We start from the raw sequence: 13,983 nt of genomic DNA, 5'->3' as shown, positions 1-13,983 counted from the left end.
TGCATTGTTATAGGAAAATCAGTCCAGATATTGTGGCCAAAGTTCAGTTAATTGTAGGTTTTTCTATTTTAGAACTTTGTCATGCAACATTCGCATGTATGTTCTGCTTTCTTCTAATTTGGCCTACAGTATGTGTGGCCAGATTACCATGATTCAATGTGATCATGTAAACAGTATTGAAACCAAAACAACTGCACCCTAGACTAAGCTATGACACTTTTTAACAGGATATGTCCTTATTTCCTCCTTGCTCATTTCTTCGTTGCTCCTTTCCACCTTCTATCCCTATAGTCTATTCTGAATGCACCTGATTGAAAACATTAGAACATTTTATCAGTAAAAAAGTTGATGTTCAGGATTGGACAACTAGCCATTTCTGATCTGAATGGGAAATCAAGAAATATTGACTAATCTCTTGGAGACCCTGTACATAGTGTAGTGTTTTACACATGTCTTGCTTTCACCAAAAGTGTTTGTTTTGTTTTCATGCAATTACAAATGGACACATTTAGCAAAATATTGTTTGTTAACCATGAAAACGGACATGCAAGGCTTTATGCCATCCATATGCCACACACTGCCTGCATGAAAACAATTAGTGACATGAATATGGGACGTGGACGTCACCATACACTACCGTTCAAAAGTTTGGAAATGTCCTTGTTTTCATCATTAATGTAGTAAATGACTGTTGTAGAAAGAAATGGCTGATCTTTAATGCAATATTTACATAAGTATACAGATGCCCATTATCAGCAATCATTCATCCAATGTTCCAAAGACATATTCTGTTTACTAATCTGATACTAATCTGATTATCATATCACTGAGAAAACATTGGAGAAGCCTTTTGCAATTATGTAAGCACATAATGTAATCTGGAAACTGCTGCCCTGAAAAACAATGCAACTGATCTCATCTGGTATTCTGTCTGGAATGGCAATTTCTAAGTGACCCCAAACTTTTGAACGGTAGGTTAATCTGTGATAAACCCGCATACCATTTTGTGTGGGTTCTTCTCAGAAATGGCAACACCCAATATGTGTAAATGTGTGTGTGTGGGTTAGTTACAATTGAATCCCATTCAAGCCACATAATTCCTATCAAGAACAAAACGTGTTTCACCACAGTTTTATAAAATATTCCCCCACTAATGTCTTTGCTTCCTCTTATGTAATGAGTTGAACTGTCAATGGAATCCATTCATTTTTTTTTTTTTTTTTTTTTTTTTTTTGCCCACCACCACCCCCCCTCTTCGGAGGGCAACTTTATTTTTATTTAAGTAACATATTTTTCAAAGTGCAAATACAATTGTCCTACCTCACCACGTGAATTGAAACATAAAAACACATGAAACGCAATAAGGTAACGTAGACAAGTGAGACAGATAGACAGACAGATAGACAGACAAACAAACAGACAGACATACAGACAGATAGACACGCAGAGGGACAGGACGATGACAGAGCTGACAGGACGGTTTTTTTGTAATTGAATGGAAAGGTCTGTGAGTGGAATCCATTCATTTTGTATACATGTAGTTTGCATAGACTGTATAAATGGTTTGGAGTGGTGTGGTGTGGTGTGGTGTGTGCATGTGTAAATCCTGTGTGGTGAGCGGATGGACTTGACTTACAGTTCTGCATGAGAACTATCATGTGGTCCTACTGTACATTGAGCCACTTAAATCTCTCACAAAAAAACACTGAGCACAACCTTTCAACTAACTTCTTAAACCCTACAAACACCCTTCAACAAATGTCCCCTTCAAAACACTACAAACGTGACAACAGACTGCTGCCAGTCATTTACACTATGTGACTAAAATATAATATTCTCAGTTTAGGACATATGAGGCATAAAACATCTATGAGATCATTATAACAAAATACACACACAGAGCCTTTAGTTTGTGTGTATATGAATTGTGAATGCAATATGTAAACAATATACCTACAGTCTTATAAAGCAACACTGAATTGAATTGGGGGGAGGGGGGGTGCAGTTGCAGTAAAAATTATTTTGTGTGTCAGTTTAATTTAGATTTGTGTGAATTTCACAAGTCACACGCTGTGGATAAATGTGGAATTCCTGGTATGTAGATTGCAGGATTACTGTTGTTCTTATGACTCCCCTGTTCAACCGGATTTAGACCACCATATCCGCAAAATCATTTTTATCACACTTTCAGCATTATAACCATATTATTTATGCATAGAACCCTATGGATGCCACATTGATAGTATGCTTTCTTTTCAGTTGATCTATTTTGCAAAACCCTTAGAGGTACATATTAGTGTGTTAAAATATCTTAGTTCCACCCAATTTCTATGTGTGTTCAATCACAGGTCAGTAAATCTGCTGTAAGAGTTTAGAGGCCAACGTTTCAGGCTGGGTCAGCACACTCCGTCTCAACTCTTTGGCCCACAGGTCTGCCTGAGCTTGTTGGCACTGTGACCGGTGAAACATGCTCTTTCTGCTTAAAAGCTTGGAGAAGATGAAGAGAGGTGAAAATCATGGGGAGCTCAGTCTGCTGAACAAAAGACGATCTGTAATGTCAAGACACAGGTGCCTGTTTGGCCTGTAATGTGCACCATACATACATTTTTATACAGTGACCTGGGTGTTTAAAAATGGCCATGCCAATCTAACATACAAACATACAAATAATAGCAATTCAGATGATGAATTGAGGAATATAGGGTAAAAAAACCAAATACAAATCCTCAGTTTTATGTTCCTCCAGTCTCATAATGTTTGATATGATTATGATTAAATCAATCAACAATAGTAAATAAAACCGTTTTTATATAGCCTGTTTGGAGTCAGTGGCGTGCTCAGTCCTCTTTGTTCTGTCGTTGGGTGCTCTTTGGTCCAAGGTTAGTAGTTTCATATGAGAAAAAGAGAAAAAAATCTCTCCGACCAAGGCAAGATAAAAATGTATTTAATACAAATTGGACATGTCCAAAAAGGACCTAAAAATGCCCACGCGTAGCAGCTTGGGCCTTCTTCAGGGCATGAACCAGTAGTAGCCTACAGTAGGCCTAAATTAAGAGAAACTGTTAAGATAACAGTTTGAGTTATGTGAAATTATAAATACAGATTATAAGTACAGACACAAGTCTATGCTTAGGCCTATTTCAGTTTCTTATTTGTGCTTATTAAAATATGTACCTTACATACAAAGAATTACCTTAGAAGTATTAATATGGCGCACACACTCACACCACATCTCCCTGACTAACTACAGAGGGAGGGAACGGCAGATGTTAACTTGGCCAATGAGTTCGTTGTAAAACGTCACATCTCGGTAGCATTTCTGTCAGCAGTGTCACTATCCGATAGCTGTTCGAAGTTCGTCCTCAGTGTAGGTCAACAGGTGAGATTTGCTTGTTATTAATTATTTTGATCGATTATTTAGATTTTTAGATTTTAGACCTTTAATTTGCCCGTAGGCTAGTAATTGTACGCTATCAGTTAAAATTGTTTCGATTTTGAGTTTGATTTCGAGTTTGTAGGCTACTTTGAATTATGGAAATGGGAAATAATTGCTGCATTCAAACTTGCCCATAAATGTGTGATTGTACAGAGATAATACATTAAATGTGTTGAGCAGACAAATCGGCTGATAGATGGGCGCTTTTGGTTACAATCGTTCGACCTGAAGATTACCCCTAATCACAAAAACAAACCACAGGTCGAGATATCTCTCGACCGCAAAATAATGAGACACATTGCACTGCACATTCAGGCATTGGGGGGAATTGGAGTCAACAGTAGACCTAGCATCAGTGACAGTTGAAGTAATGATGGAATACATAAATGTTTTTTTTTTGTGTGTGTGCATTATTAAATAATTAGACTGTAACGTAAAATGTATCGTAGAGAACAGTTATCAACACCCATTACGAATTATGCTGTTTAAAGTGGTGTAAGAAAAGTTTTGCATTATTATTGAACAATTAGGCCTACTATTACTTCACGATTTTTCTCGAACTTTCGCCTGCATTTTTACTGAATTTACCATCAAATCGTTGTTAATCGCGGACCTCCTATAGTGTGACGTGCATTCACAACTTCAGAACTACAGAGCATGGACAGCGCCAGCTGCGTGCACAAGATAAGCGCTATCAGGCACGCCCACTACAGTGGCGCGCCCATGTGGCAATACAGGGCTATCGGAATCATTCGGAATTTTGGTCCACAAGACGAACTCAGGTCAAAGTCGGAACCCACTAAACACACATTGTATGTTTAGGCCCACCAGCTGAATGTTCTTAGTTCTTTTATCACTTTTTAACCACTTGCTACTTATATTTCTTACATCTATATATTGTCTGGATAACTCATTCAGATCATATTTTGTAGCCTATTACTGTCATTTGTTTACTTTTAAGAGTTTGCAGCTACCTGTTGATGTCCTGTTTACATCAAGGAATACTAATTGGGTTAGTTAACGTTGTATTTGAGTAAAGTTTAGTACAGCAAATACCTACAGTTAAATGTGACAGGTAGGCTAGTTAACCACAACCAGTAGCTGAGATTTAGGGCTACTGAACAGGGGCATGTTTCCCAAAACCATAGTTGCTAACTAAGTTAACTACTTTGTTGGTTGTAATACAATTTCCAATTGGCAGCCAACAGGTTAGCAACTGGTTTTGGGAAACGCACCCCAGACAGGTGATGTATTAGTTTGTGCATATGGGAGTGTACCTATGTTCCCCGGGTCCTATGTTCCCCGCTTTGTATGGGACCGGGGAACATAGGAACATTAAAAAATAAAAATAAAAAAAGACCTAACCCTAACCCCTAGCGGGGGAACATAGGACCCGGGGAATATAGCCGTACATATAACTTACATTCTAGAGATGGTCTAAACAAGTTGAAATATTTTTGTTTTGTTAAGTGCCTTGCTCAGGGGCACAATGGTAGCAAATTCACAACCTTTCAGTGACCCATGAGGAAGCCCAGATCAGCAACCACAAGACAACCACCACCTTGTGTACTGGCATAAAAAGACAGCCAACTGTACTAACTAACAAACTAACTCTAAATTCAATCAATCTAAAATGTATTACATCATTTTGTAACATCATCTGTTTTGCAGACGGGCACAGAAATCATGTCTGCGTTTCTGCATCACTGTCCCTTCCTGAAAACGGCCTCGCGGCCCTTCATGCGTAGAGCGGGCACAGCTCTTTTCTCCCTGGCCGACCGATGCCCCATCATCACCCGTCATATTAGCACCACGACTGTCCTGCCCACCTCACTCAGATCACCTGAGAAAGGTACTTGTCTAACTTTATATACTGATCACTGAATTCACCTGAGGACGTGCCAAGAAAGTGTGGGTTGGATACAGTGTCTCCAAATGCTCTCACCGACTGCAGTGGAACACCTATTACGGGTCTAGCATGGAAAGCTACAGCAGACAATCACATTGTATTCTTGGCAATTGGCATGATATCCCAAGTGCATTATGCATGTGAAATTTACAGAGGAGCACATACAACAGCAATGCATACAGAACATACATTGACCATAGACAGAAATGACACCACAACAGCACAGTAACAAAACAATGAAAGACAACATTAAATGTATACTGTAACTGTATGTGCCTGTGTATGTAGTAGGGTATGAAGTGTGCATATGTGTTATTTAGCTCAGTCTCCAGTCCTAATGGCCCAAAAGCGGCACCTGTCCCAGGCTGCCACCCAGGTTGCTGAGTCTGTGGCCAAAGGCTGCCCCTTTGTGTCGTCCCAGCTGAGCGTGGTCAAGGCCAGTAAAGAGGTGCAGGAGGACGTCTTTGGCAATGCTTCGAAAAATACAGGTATCACACACACACACACACACACACACACACACACACACACACACACACACACACACTAACTACAGGTGCATTTTAACAGGGTATAAATGATGTTCAAACGTAGAAAACCCTAGTAAATGTCACTCCCATTGACTAGATGGTCTCCATCATGTGTAGTTTAACAGCATGTCACTGGGAAAGTGAATGGAGAGAAATTGTGTTTTGGTTTTCATAGGTCATGGGTCATGGGTCCACCCTGAAATCTGAGAGACTCAGTCATGTGTTCTTTTTTTCTTGAGACCATTACCACAACAATATGATGTCAACACTGACCAGTCTCACTCTCTCTTTCTCTCTTTTTGTGTATGTGTGTGCTGAACAGAGTTGGTGGGCACTCTTCAGGCCGGTGTGGAGGTCACCTCCCCTCTGGGGCTGGCTCCCTCCCACCTCCTCAAAGATAACATGGGTGAGTTGACGTGTGCAGCACCACAGATAGCTTTCCTAATGAAAGACAGATACACACGATCCCTCCCATTTATAAGAACATCTACCCAAACTTTCTTCAATATTAACTCAGTAGGTATTGGCTCCATTACATGTTAAATGTTAAATGTTGGACCTTACTTTTGTTTGAGAAGTTCTGGAAGACATGCACTGAAAGCATAATTATTACTTGTATTTATATTATATACATAGTATTTATATAAATATACATTGTGGTTGTCTTAAACAAAGATTTTACCATGGTTTCTGAATGTTTGGTAGAGGGCCCCAGCTTTGACTATGATACATTCTTTGAGAAGAGGATCCATGAGAAGAAGAGTGATCACACCTACCGCATCTTTAAAACCGTGAACCGCCATGCTGACATCTTCCCCTTTGCGGATGACTACTCTGTTACTGGGCGGGAAGGGAACCAGGTGTCTGTGTGGTGTAGCAATGACTATCTGGGCATGAGTCGCCACCCAAGAGTCATCGGGGCCATTCAGTATGTGTTTCCAGGAAAACTTTTCTAGAACTTAAACAAAATTTAGCCCATGCAGTCTTAAAAGTCACAGAAAAATAAACAGTTCCACTCTAAAACCGACTGCATTAAACACCATGATAACATGTGCAATATGAATGTACTGTGACTTTTTTATTTTTAGTTTATTATTTATCATTGTTTATTTATTTTAGAGGCCCTTAATGTTTTTTTAAGATTACTATTTTTTTCATTCTTCTTTTATTGAACTCTCTGCACCGATAAAGGTATTCACGTTCAAGATATATTCATTCATATTAATTCATTCTGTCAGGGATGCTCTGCAGAAGCATGGCGCAGGCGCAGGAGGCACTAGGAACATCTCTGGCACCAGTAACTACCACGTGATGCTGGAGCAGGAGCTGGCTCGCCTCCACCAGAAAGATGGCGCGCTTGTGTTCTCCTCCTGCTTCGTGGCCAATGACTCGACTCTTTTCACTCTTGCCAAAATGCTTCCTGGTAAGAAAAGTTGATGAAATAGCTTTTCTGAATGACTGGCAAAGATATTTGGAAAGGTTTCGCTGACTTACGGTTAGGTTTAGATACTAGAAAATACAGCATTGGATTAGCTCTTCTAATTTAGCTTGTTACATTAGATGTTTCCTATTGTGCTGAGTATTAATAATTGTGTGTCTATCACACAGGTTGTGAGATCTATTCAGACATGGGGAACCATGCCTCCATGATCCAGGGCATCAGGAACAGCGGAGCCAAGCGCTTCATCTTCCGCCATAATGACCCCCGCCATCTGGAGGAACTGCTAAGCAAATCAGACCCTAAGACCCCCAAGATTGTGGCCTTTGAGACTGTGCATTCTATGGATGGTGAGTCCATATTCATGTGAACAGTCTTATAACATACCAACCTAGATAGTATTTTTGGATGACAACAAACTGAAAACTTTTGTTGGGGACCAAAACAACATCAATCAGTGGATTGTGGGCTTACTCAAAATTACTCAGATAAATGTAATTCTGACCCCCAAAGAAAGTCTATGATCATTATCATCCAAAAACAGACCCTAGGTTGTTCTTCCACTAGAGTTATCCTATACATGCTGTAGACAATGATAACCTTATTAACTGACATGAAACTTAACCGATATTCTGTGTGCATGGATAAAAATTGGCTGGAAGGGATAGTTTAATCTCAGGAAGTCTTTGAGTTGAAAGTAAAGTTAAACTATGCCGAATCTCTCATTTAGCCTAAGCCAACTTCAACACACAATGACATGTTATTTTACAGGAATTGTATATTCATAATCTTGTGTTTATGTTTACAGTTCTTAGCAGACACTGTTAAGTTGTCTTAGTAACACACTGAATAAAATAACAGTAACAAACAGATTAAAAACAATAACCATGAACATATATAAACCTTGACTTAATTCATGTATGTTCAATGGTATATTTAAAGGTGCTATATGTAAGATATTTATTGTAATAAATCATAAAATTACCATAATATGCCATAAGAGATATAAGAAACATGTTATTTTCAAATACTGGCTTCACTGACAATAATGGTACAGCCAGGATATTCACAATTCAAACTTACATTCGCAGCCTGCAAATACTGTTTTATGTTTTGAGTTTGTGTTTTGGCTTGCTGCGCCAACTTCCGCCAATTTACCAGTCACACAGCTAGATTGCAAGATTAGCCTACTTAATGCGCTGAAATGTTTTGATTTTAGACTGCAATGATCATTTTAAACACTGGTCGTTCTTACATAAAGCATCTGAAACCTTGTCTAATGTTATGTGTCTGTGTGTTGTTTTTGTGTAGGTGCTATCTGTCCTCTGGAGGAGCTGTGTGATGTAGCCCATAAGTACGGTGCCTTGACGTTTGTGGATGAAGTCCATGCAGTGGGGCTGTATGGGGCACATGGGGCCGGGGTCGGAGATAGGGACGGTATCATGCACAAGATCGACATTGTCTCTGGAACACTGGGTTAGTACAAACATAATAATATCCCACATTTAACCTCTGAACACACCAAATCAACAAAAGCTAACGCTAATGCCTCAGACTAAGGCCTCTAAAGTGATTTTGTTAGATGCAAGCTTACAACAAAAACACACTGCATTATATAAGGCTTTTCAAGGCACAGACAGTGCTTTTCAGTGAAGGAGGACCTCAAAAACCTCCACCAATGTGTAGCACCCACCCAGGTTTCTTCATACAAGCTCAGTGAAAGTGATTTTGACAAGAAAAAGCCTCACTTATCAGAGCCCCCAGGCTAAGCTAGGGTTGCTTTATCTCGTCCTTTGTTCCCGACTACTTCCACAGCAAACGTCACACATTAGTTCAACCCCACACAGCTGCTGATGCTGGGGTGGATGGATAAGCCTGATCTTTGCCACATCAGAGCCATGCTAGTTCCTGGAATAGCTGTACATGTAAGCCCATGCTCATCTGAATGGCTACAGCCCCACTCCACCTACTTTCTCCGTAATGTATGACTCAACAAACACTTTGTCAGTGTTAACATACAGCACTCTGCCTAGCCCAGCCTTAAAGGAGCTGTCTGTAGACTTGAAGTTGTCTTGAATGCAGCCACACAGCACTGTTCCATTTACTTGTATTTGTATTTAATACAGCGACCATTTGTGGTACAATGTGGTATTACAAAAGCCTGGCTAGCTAGCTGGTTTCCATGCTAAAGGAGATATCTGGACAACACAGAGTATTTATACATGTCAAAATGTTTCTTTGCTGTTATTTCTACGTCATTTTTGGATGTTTAAAGTAAAAGAAACATTGCACCTTTATAGATGCTAACAGGCTAACTGTTTACTCTGTTTTTCCTCTGATGCAGGGAAGGCGTTTGGTTGCGTGGGAGGCTACATAGCTAGTAGTGCCGCCCTAGTGGACACAGTTCGCTCGTTCGCCGCCGGCTTCATCTTCACCACTTCGCTGCCACCGATGGTGCTGGCGGGGGCACTGGAGTCAGTGCGGGTGCTGAGCAGCCCCGAGGGCCTGCTGCTGCGCCGAGCCCACCAGCGCAATGTCAAACACATGCGCCAGCTACTGATGGACGTCGGCCTGCCTGTCATCAACTGCCCCAGCCACATCATCCCCATACGGGTAAGAGGCACCTCTGTAAGGCCTCACCACCATGACCGAACCTATGAGTCCACATGGCTCAGGATATTGGAACTGTAGCAGTTTTTGGAACTGTAATTGTTATTTACTCAATCAAAACAACACAACTGCACTTTTATTGATATTACCTGAAAAACACAATTAAATAACATGACTTGTTCCACAAAAATGGATTTATAGCGTTTTGGAAAAGAGCTCTTCATATGCTAGGCTATATCGTTTTTAACAAGACAGTCTAGCCTATCAGCCTTTATACTAGGTAAAAATACTTTGTGCTGCATCCATGTCACCTGAAGCATGCTGGTAGAAACATCTATTCAAAAGCACTGTTGATCTGTGCATGCCATGACCAACTTTTGATTTTTTTATTTTGGAAAGCAAGTTCATTATTCTGGGCTGCTATTACAATATATTAGAATTTCAGCTCTAAGTTGGATAACATGTAGAATTTTGCTGCAATTTCAAAACCAGATTACTCAGGATTCGCTTACTGTACAGAGGAATGCTTAATGCATATCCTCATGTTTGGTAAGGTCTGCTGTTTATTTCGATATATAGTTTGCTATGTTTTGACCAAGGTGTTCATGAGATATATCACCGAGAGTAATGGGTGTGGAGATGGACAAAGCGCTGTGTGAACAATGGAAATATTATTAAATGTCATGTATATCCAACTTTAATTTTTTCGCGAACCGTTTTTCTGTCACGGTTCAGACAGACGACCAGAGGACCACAATTGCGTCACACCAGAAAGTTTATTAAACTTAAGGGAAAAGGGAAGTAGGGAGTGAGTGAAGGCTCCAGGGGTTACTGGGAATAACAGGGATTCCGTCCAATGTGCTGGGTCTGTGTCCCCCCCAGTGGCAGCGATGCGTCCTATGACGCCGGTGGTGGGTGGTCCGGAAGTCCTGGGGGGAACACAGACACAACGGGGCGGATGAAACAAGGCAGAAGTACAGTTCAAGGGAGATCCAAATTCGTAGTAGCAAGGCAGAAGGCTGGTCAGAGTTACCGGGATCGAAGAGTAGTCAGGAGTCGATTACGCAGAAAGCAGGTCTGGTTTTCTGGGGCAGAAGAGTATCAAGATTCAGGCAGGTCCAGGGTCACAAAACAAGAGTGAGCCAGAAGCCTTGAGCAAACAGGTTCGGGTGTGAGCTTTGCAGACGATCTGACAAAGGAGAGCTGAAAGACAGGGCTTTAAATACTGGGAGAGGTTAGTGGGTAATGCAGCGCAGCTGGCAGAGTAATTAGAGCAGAGCAGAGCAGGGACAGGTGGAGCTAGTTAGGCTGAGTAGAGAGAGTGGTGAGCAGAGTGGAAGATAGTGGAAACCAATTAAGGTGGTAACCCGGTGGAGTGAGAGGGCTCATGACATTTTCACGACACATAGCCGCTAATATCATTGGAGAGCTCAGGTTCTGCTCTTTCAAGTGATATCTGTGTAATTTATGTGTGACAAGTACTCCGTGAGCAATTCAACAGAGAATAATGGGTATGAATTTGGACACATTTTGCCTCCATCGGACACATAGCCAGGGGTGGCCAGAGTTTTTGTTGAGGTGGCCGTGGCCACCCCGGGCCACCCCTTGGTGGCGCCCCTGTTGCCAATTAGAACTGAAACTGGAATCTGTCACACCATCAATATGTAAGGGATAATATACACTGTATGGAACGGCGATCATTATTCCACTGTCAAGGAATAATAAGTCCCTTCAGGACGAAGCAAGACCCTTCTGCTGGCACGTCAGGGTCCTGTTCACCCTGTCGGGACTTATTTTCCAATAATGACTGGCATATGAAAGATATGAAAGACGTGAATCAGAGGCACAACATCCATTTTCCTTGACAGCGGAATAATAGTAGCAACGGTCTGTTATACAGAAATATATCAGACCTCCAAACGTAAATGGAGTATTCTGCAGCAGTATGAAGAGATGTGTAATAAGCACCATGATGTCCTCATGTCTCAGTTAACTGCTTCTGTTAACGATTACAGAGTGTGATTTGTTTTGAGATTGAGAGGGATTCTTTGAAAATGTTGTCTGTGGTGACTGGAGGTTCTGCCACTGATGTGACATGCTGTTAAGGTTCAAGAAAAACAAACACTTTGAATACCATTCTTGGCAATTGTCCATAGACATAAAAGCCATTCAGTCCAATTGTCCAACATGCCTGTTTGGCTTCGAAAATGGAACATTTTCTTCCATGATGACAAATGTAGCATACCTCATCAAAGGTGGTTTGGGCAGAGCATTTCATCAAGCAAATTCATCATACATTGTTATCTGAATGATAAAGATTATAGACATGTCTTTTGACCATTAACTAATGGAGAGAATTCCGCTGTATGGTTAAAAATGTGTGCTTCCTGATCTGAATTGGATCCCTGAACAGATCTGCTCTGAGGTCAGACTTCCATGTTCCTTTTTGCTGCCCCCACTCTATCACTCAAAGTGCTGTGTTTCCCCCTCAGGTTGGCAACGCAGAGCTGAACTCCAAGGTGTGTGACATCCTGCTGGAGCGTCACAACATCTATGTCCAAGCCATCAACTATCCCACCGTGGCCCGTGGGCAGGAGCTGCTGCGTCTGGCTCCCTCACCCTTCCATGAGCCGGCGATGATGGAATTCTTCACACGTAAGCCTCCAGACAATATACTGTCTAAAAGATAAAGTATAGATTGTCGTCATTATCGGAAAATAAGTCTCGACAGTGCAAACAGGACCCCGACGTTATTTTCCAATAATGACCTGCGTTCTATACATTATCCTGCTTATTACATGGCTACTTGCCAAAACGGAAAAAAATCAACTCCACATGATATGACTCTTTACATTTATTTGTTACCATTTCATTGAGGCTTTTGCTGAGAAACCAATAGTTCGCAACATGCGCTGTCATCACAATGTCTTATGATTTATGTTGTTTATCTATGAATATGCATGTATGCATTCTACTGAAGTGTGTGTAGGGTATGTCATGTGACTCCCCTGTGTGAAGTGTGTCTGAAGTGTGTGTAGGGTATGTCATGTGACTCCCCTGTGTGTTGATGTGTGTGTCGGCAGAGAAACTGCTGGAGGTTTGGCAGGAGGTGGGCATGCCTCTGAATGGCCCAGCAATGGCTTCCTGCAACTTCTGCGACCGCCCGCTGCACTTCGACCTCATGAGTGAGTGGGAGAGGTCCTATTTTGGTGGAATGGATCAGTACATCACCATGTCCGCATAGACGCAGACAAGCCGAAGGAAAGGAAGAAGGGACCAAAATGACATGCTGTCATCACAATTGATTCTAGTGTGTTTTGGTGAAGCTGCAGGTCGTCTTACCACTCTGTTCTATCACCCCTTACCATTCCCCCACCTCAAACAGTATAGAGAGTCCTCACCAGTCCTCCACTGTTACAAAATCAGGAGGACAGCTTCACCAAAACATGCAAAACTCCATTAAGAACACATCAATTCACTTAATTTAAGTAACTGCCATTTGTATAGATAAATTTACAAGTTCTAGGGCCTGTTAGGAATGCCATTTGCATACGTGAGTAAATGTTTAGCTTTTCTTATTCCTTCATTTGACACATCCTCATACCTGCACATGAGCACTTTTATTGCTCTAGATCATGGAAGATCATGGAAAGTCTAAAATGAATATGTCCTGTCATTAATTGTAAATTGACCTCTGCTAGTCCTACATTTGGCAGTTTCCAAGGAGAATTTGATTCAGAATTATGTTTACATTGATGAAGAGCACAGCTGTCAAAATGTGTTTGTGCTAAAGAGGTATTTGAGGTGTTTTTGTGTTTGAAGTTATGTTATCTTGTTGCTTAATGTTATTTCATAGATATTACAGAACTGGATGTATACATTGTAGTTCTTGAAAGTCTCAATTAACATCTGTACCTTACCATTGCTTACATGTGATGTGTTCTTAATGGAACAGAATCTACTGAATACAATAAAAGGGATTGGACAACTATTTGCTTCTCAGTAAAATTTTAATCGAGTTTCTGTCATCAAGACTGATATTCAGATTAAAAGAAGTCGA

The 13,983-nt window shown here is 41.0% G+C and overlaps 1 protein-coding gene across 1 annotated transcript; it reads left to right on the top strand.

Annotated features, from left to right (window-relative positions):
* Positions 1-3,274: 3,274 nt before the first annotated feature.
* On the top strand, positions 3,275-13,914 carry alas2 (aminolevulinate, delta-, synthase 2). The gene is made up of 11 exons (XM_048240772.1): positions 3,275-3,379; positions 5,108-5,288; positions 5,666-5,833; positions 6,198-6,281; positions 6,581-6,803; positions 7,114-7,298; positions 7,484-7,663; positions 8,625-8,789; positions 9,658-9,926; positions 12,416-12,578; positions 13,007-13,914. Exons 2-11 carry the CDS (start codon positions 5,123-5,125, stop codon positions 13,165-13,167), a joined length of 1,764 nt encoding a protein of 587 aa, XP_048096729.1. The 5' UTR covers positions 3,275-3,379; positions 5,108-5,122; the 3' UTR covers positions 13,168-13,914.
* The last annotated feature ends 69 nt before the right edge of the window (positions 13,915-13,983 follow it).

Source organism: Alosa alosa, chromosome 4, assembly GCF_017589495.1.
Source record: "Alosa alosa isolate M-15738 ecotype Scorff River chromosome 4, AALO_Geno_1.1, whole genome shotgun sequence".
Taxonomy (NCBI): Eukaryota; Metazoa; Chordata; class Actinopteri; order Clupeiformes; family Clupeidae; genus Alosa; species Alosa alosa.
The sequence above is the reverse complement of the archived record's forward strand: the minus strand, read 5'-3'. Positions and strand labels throughout refer to the sequence as shown.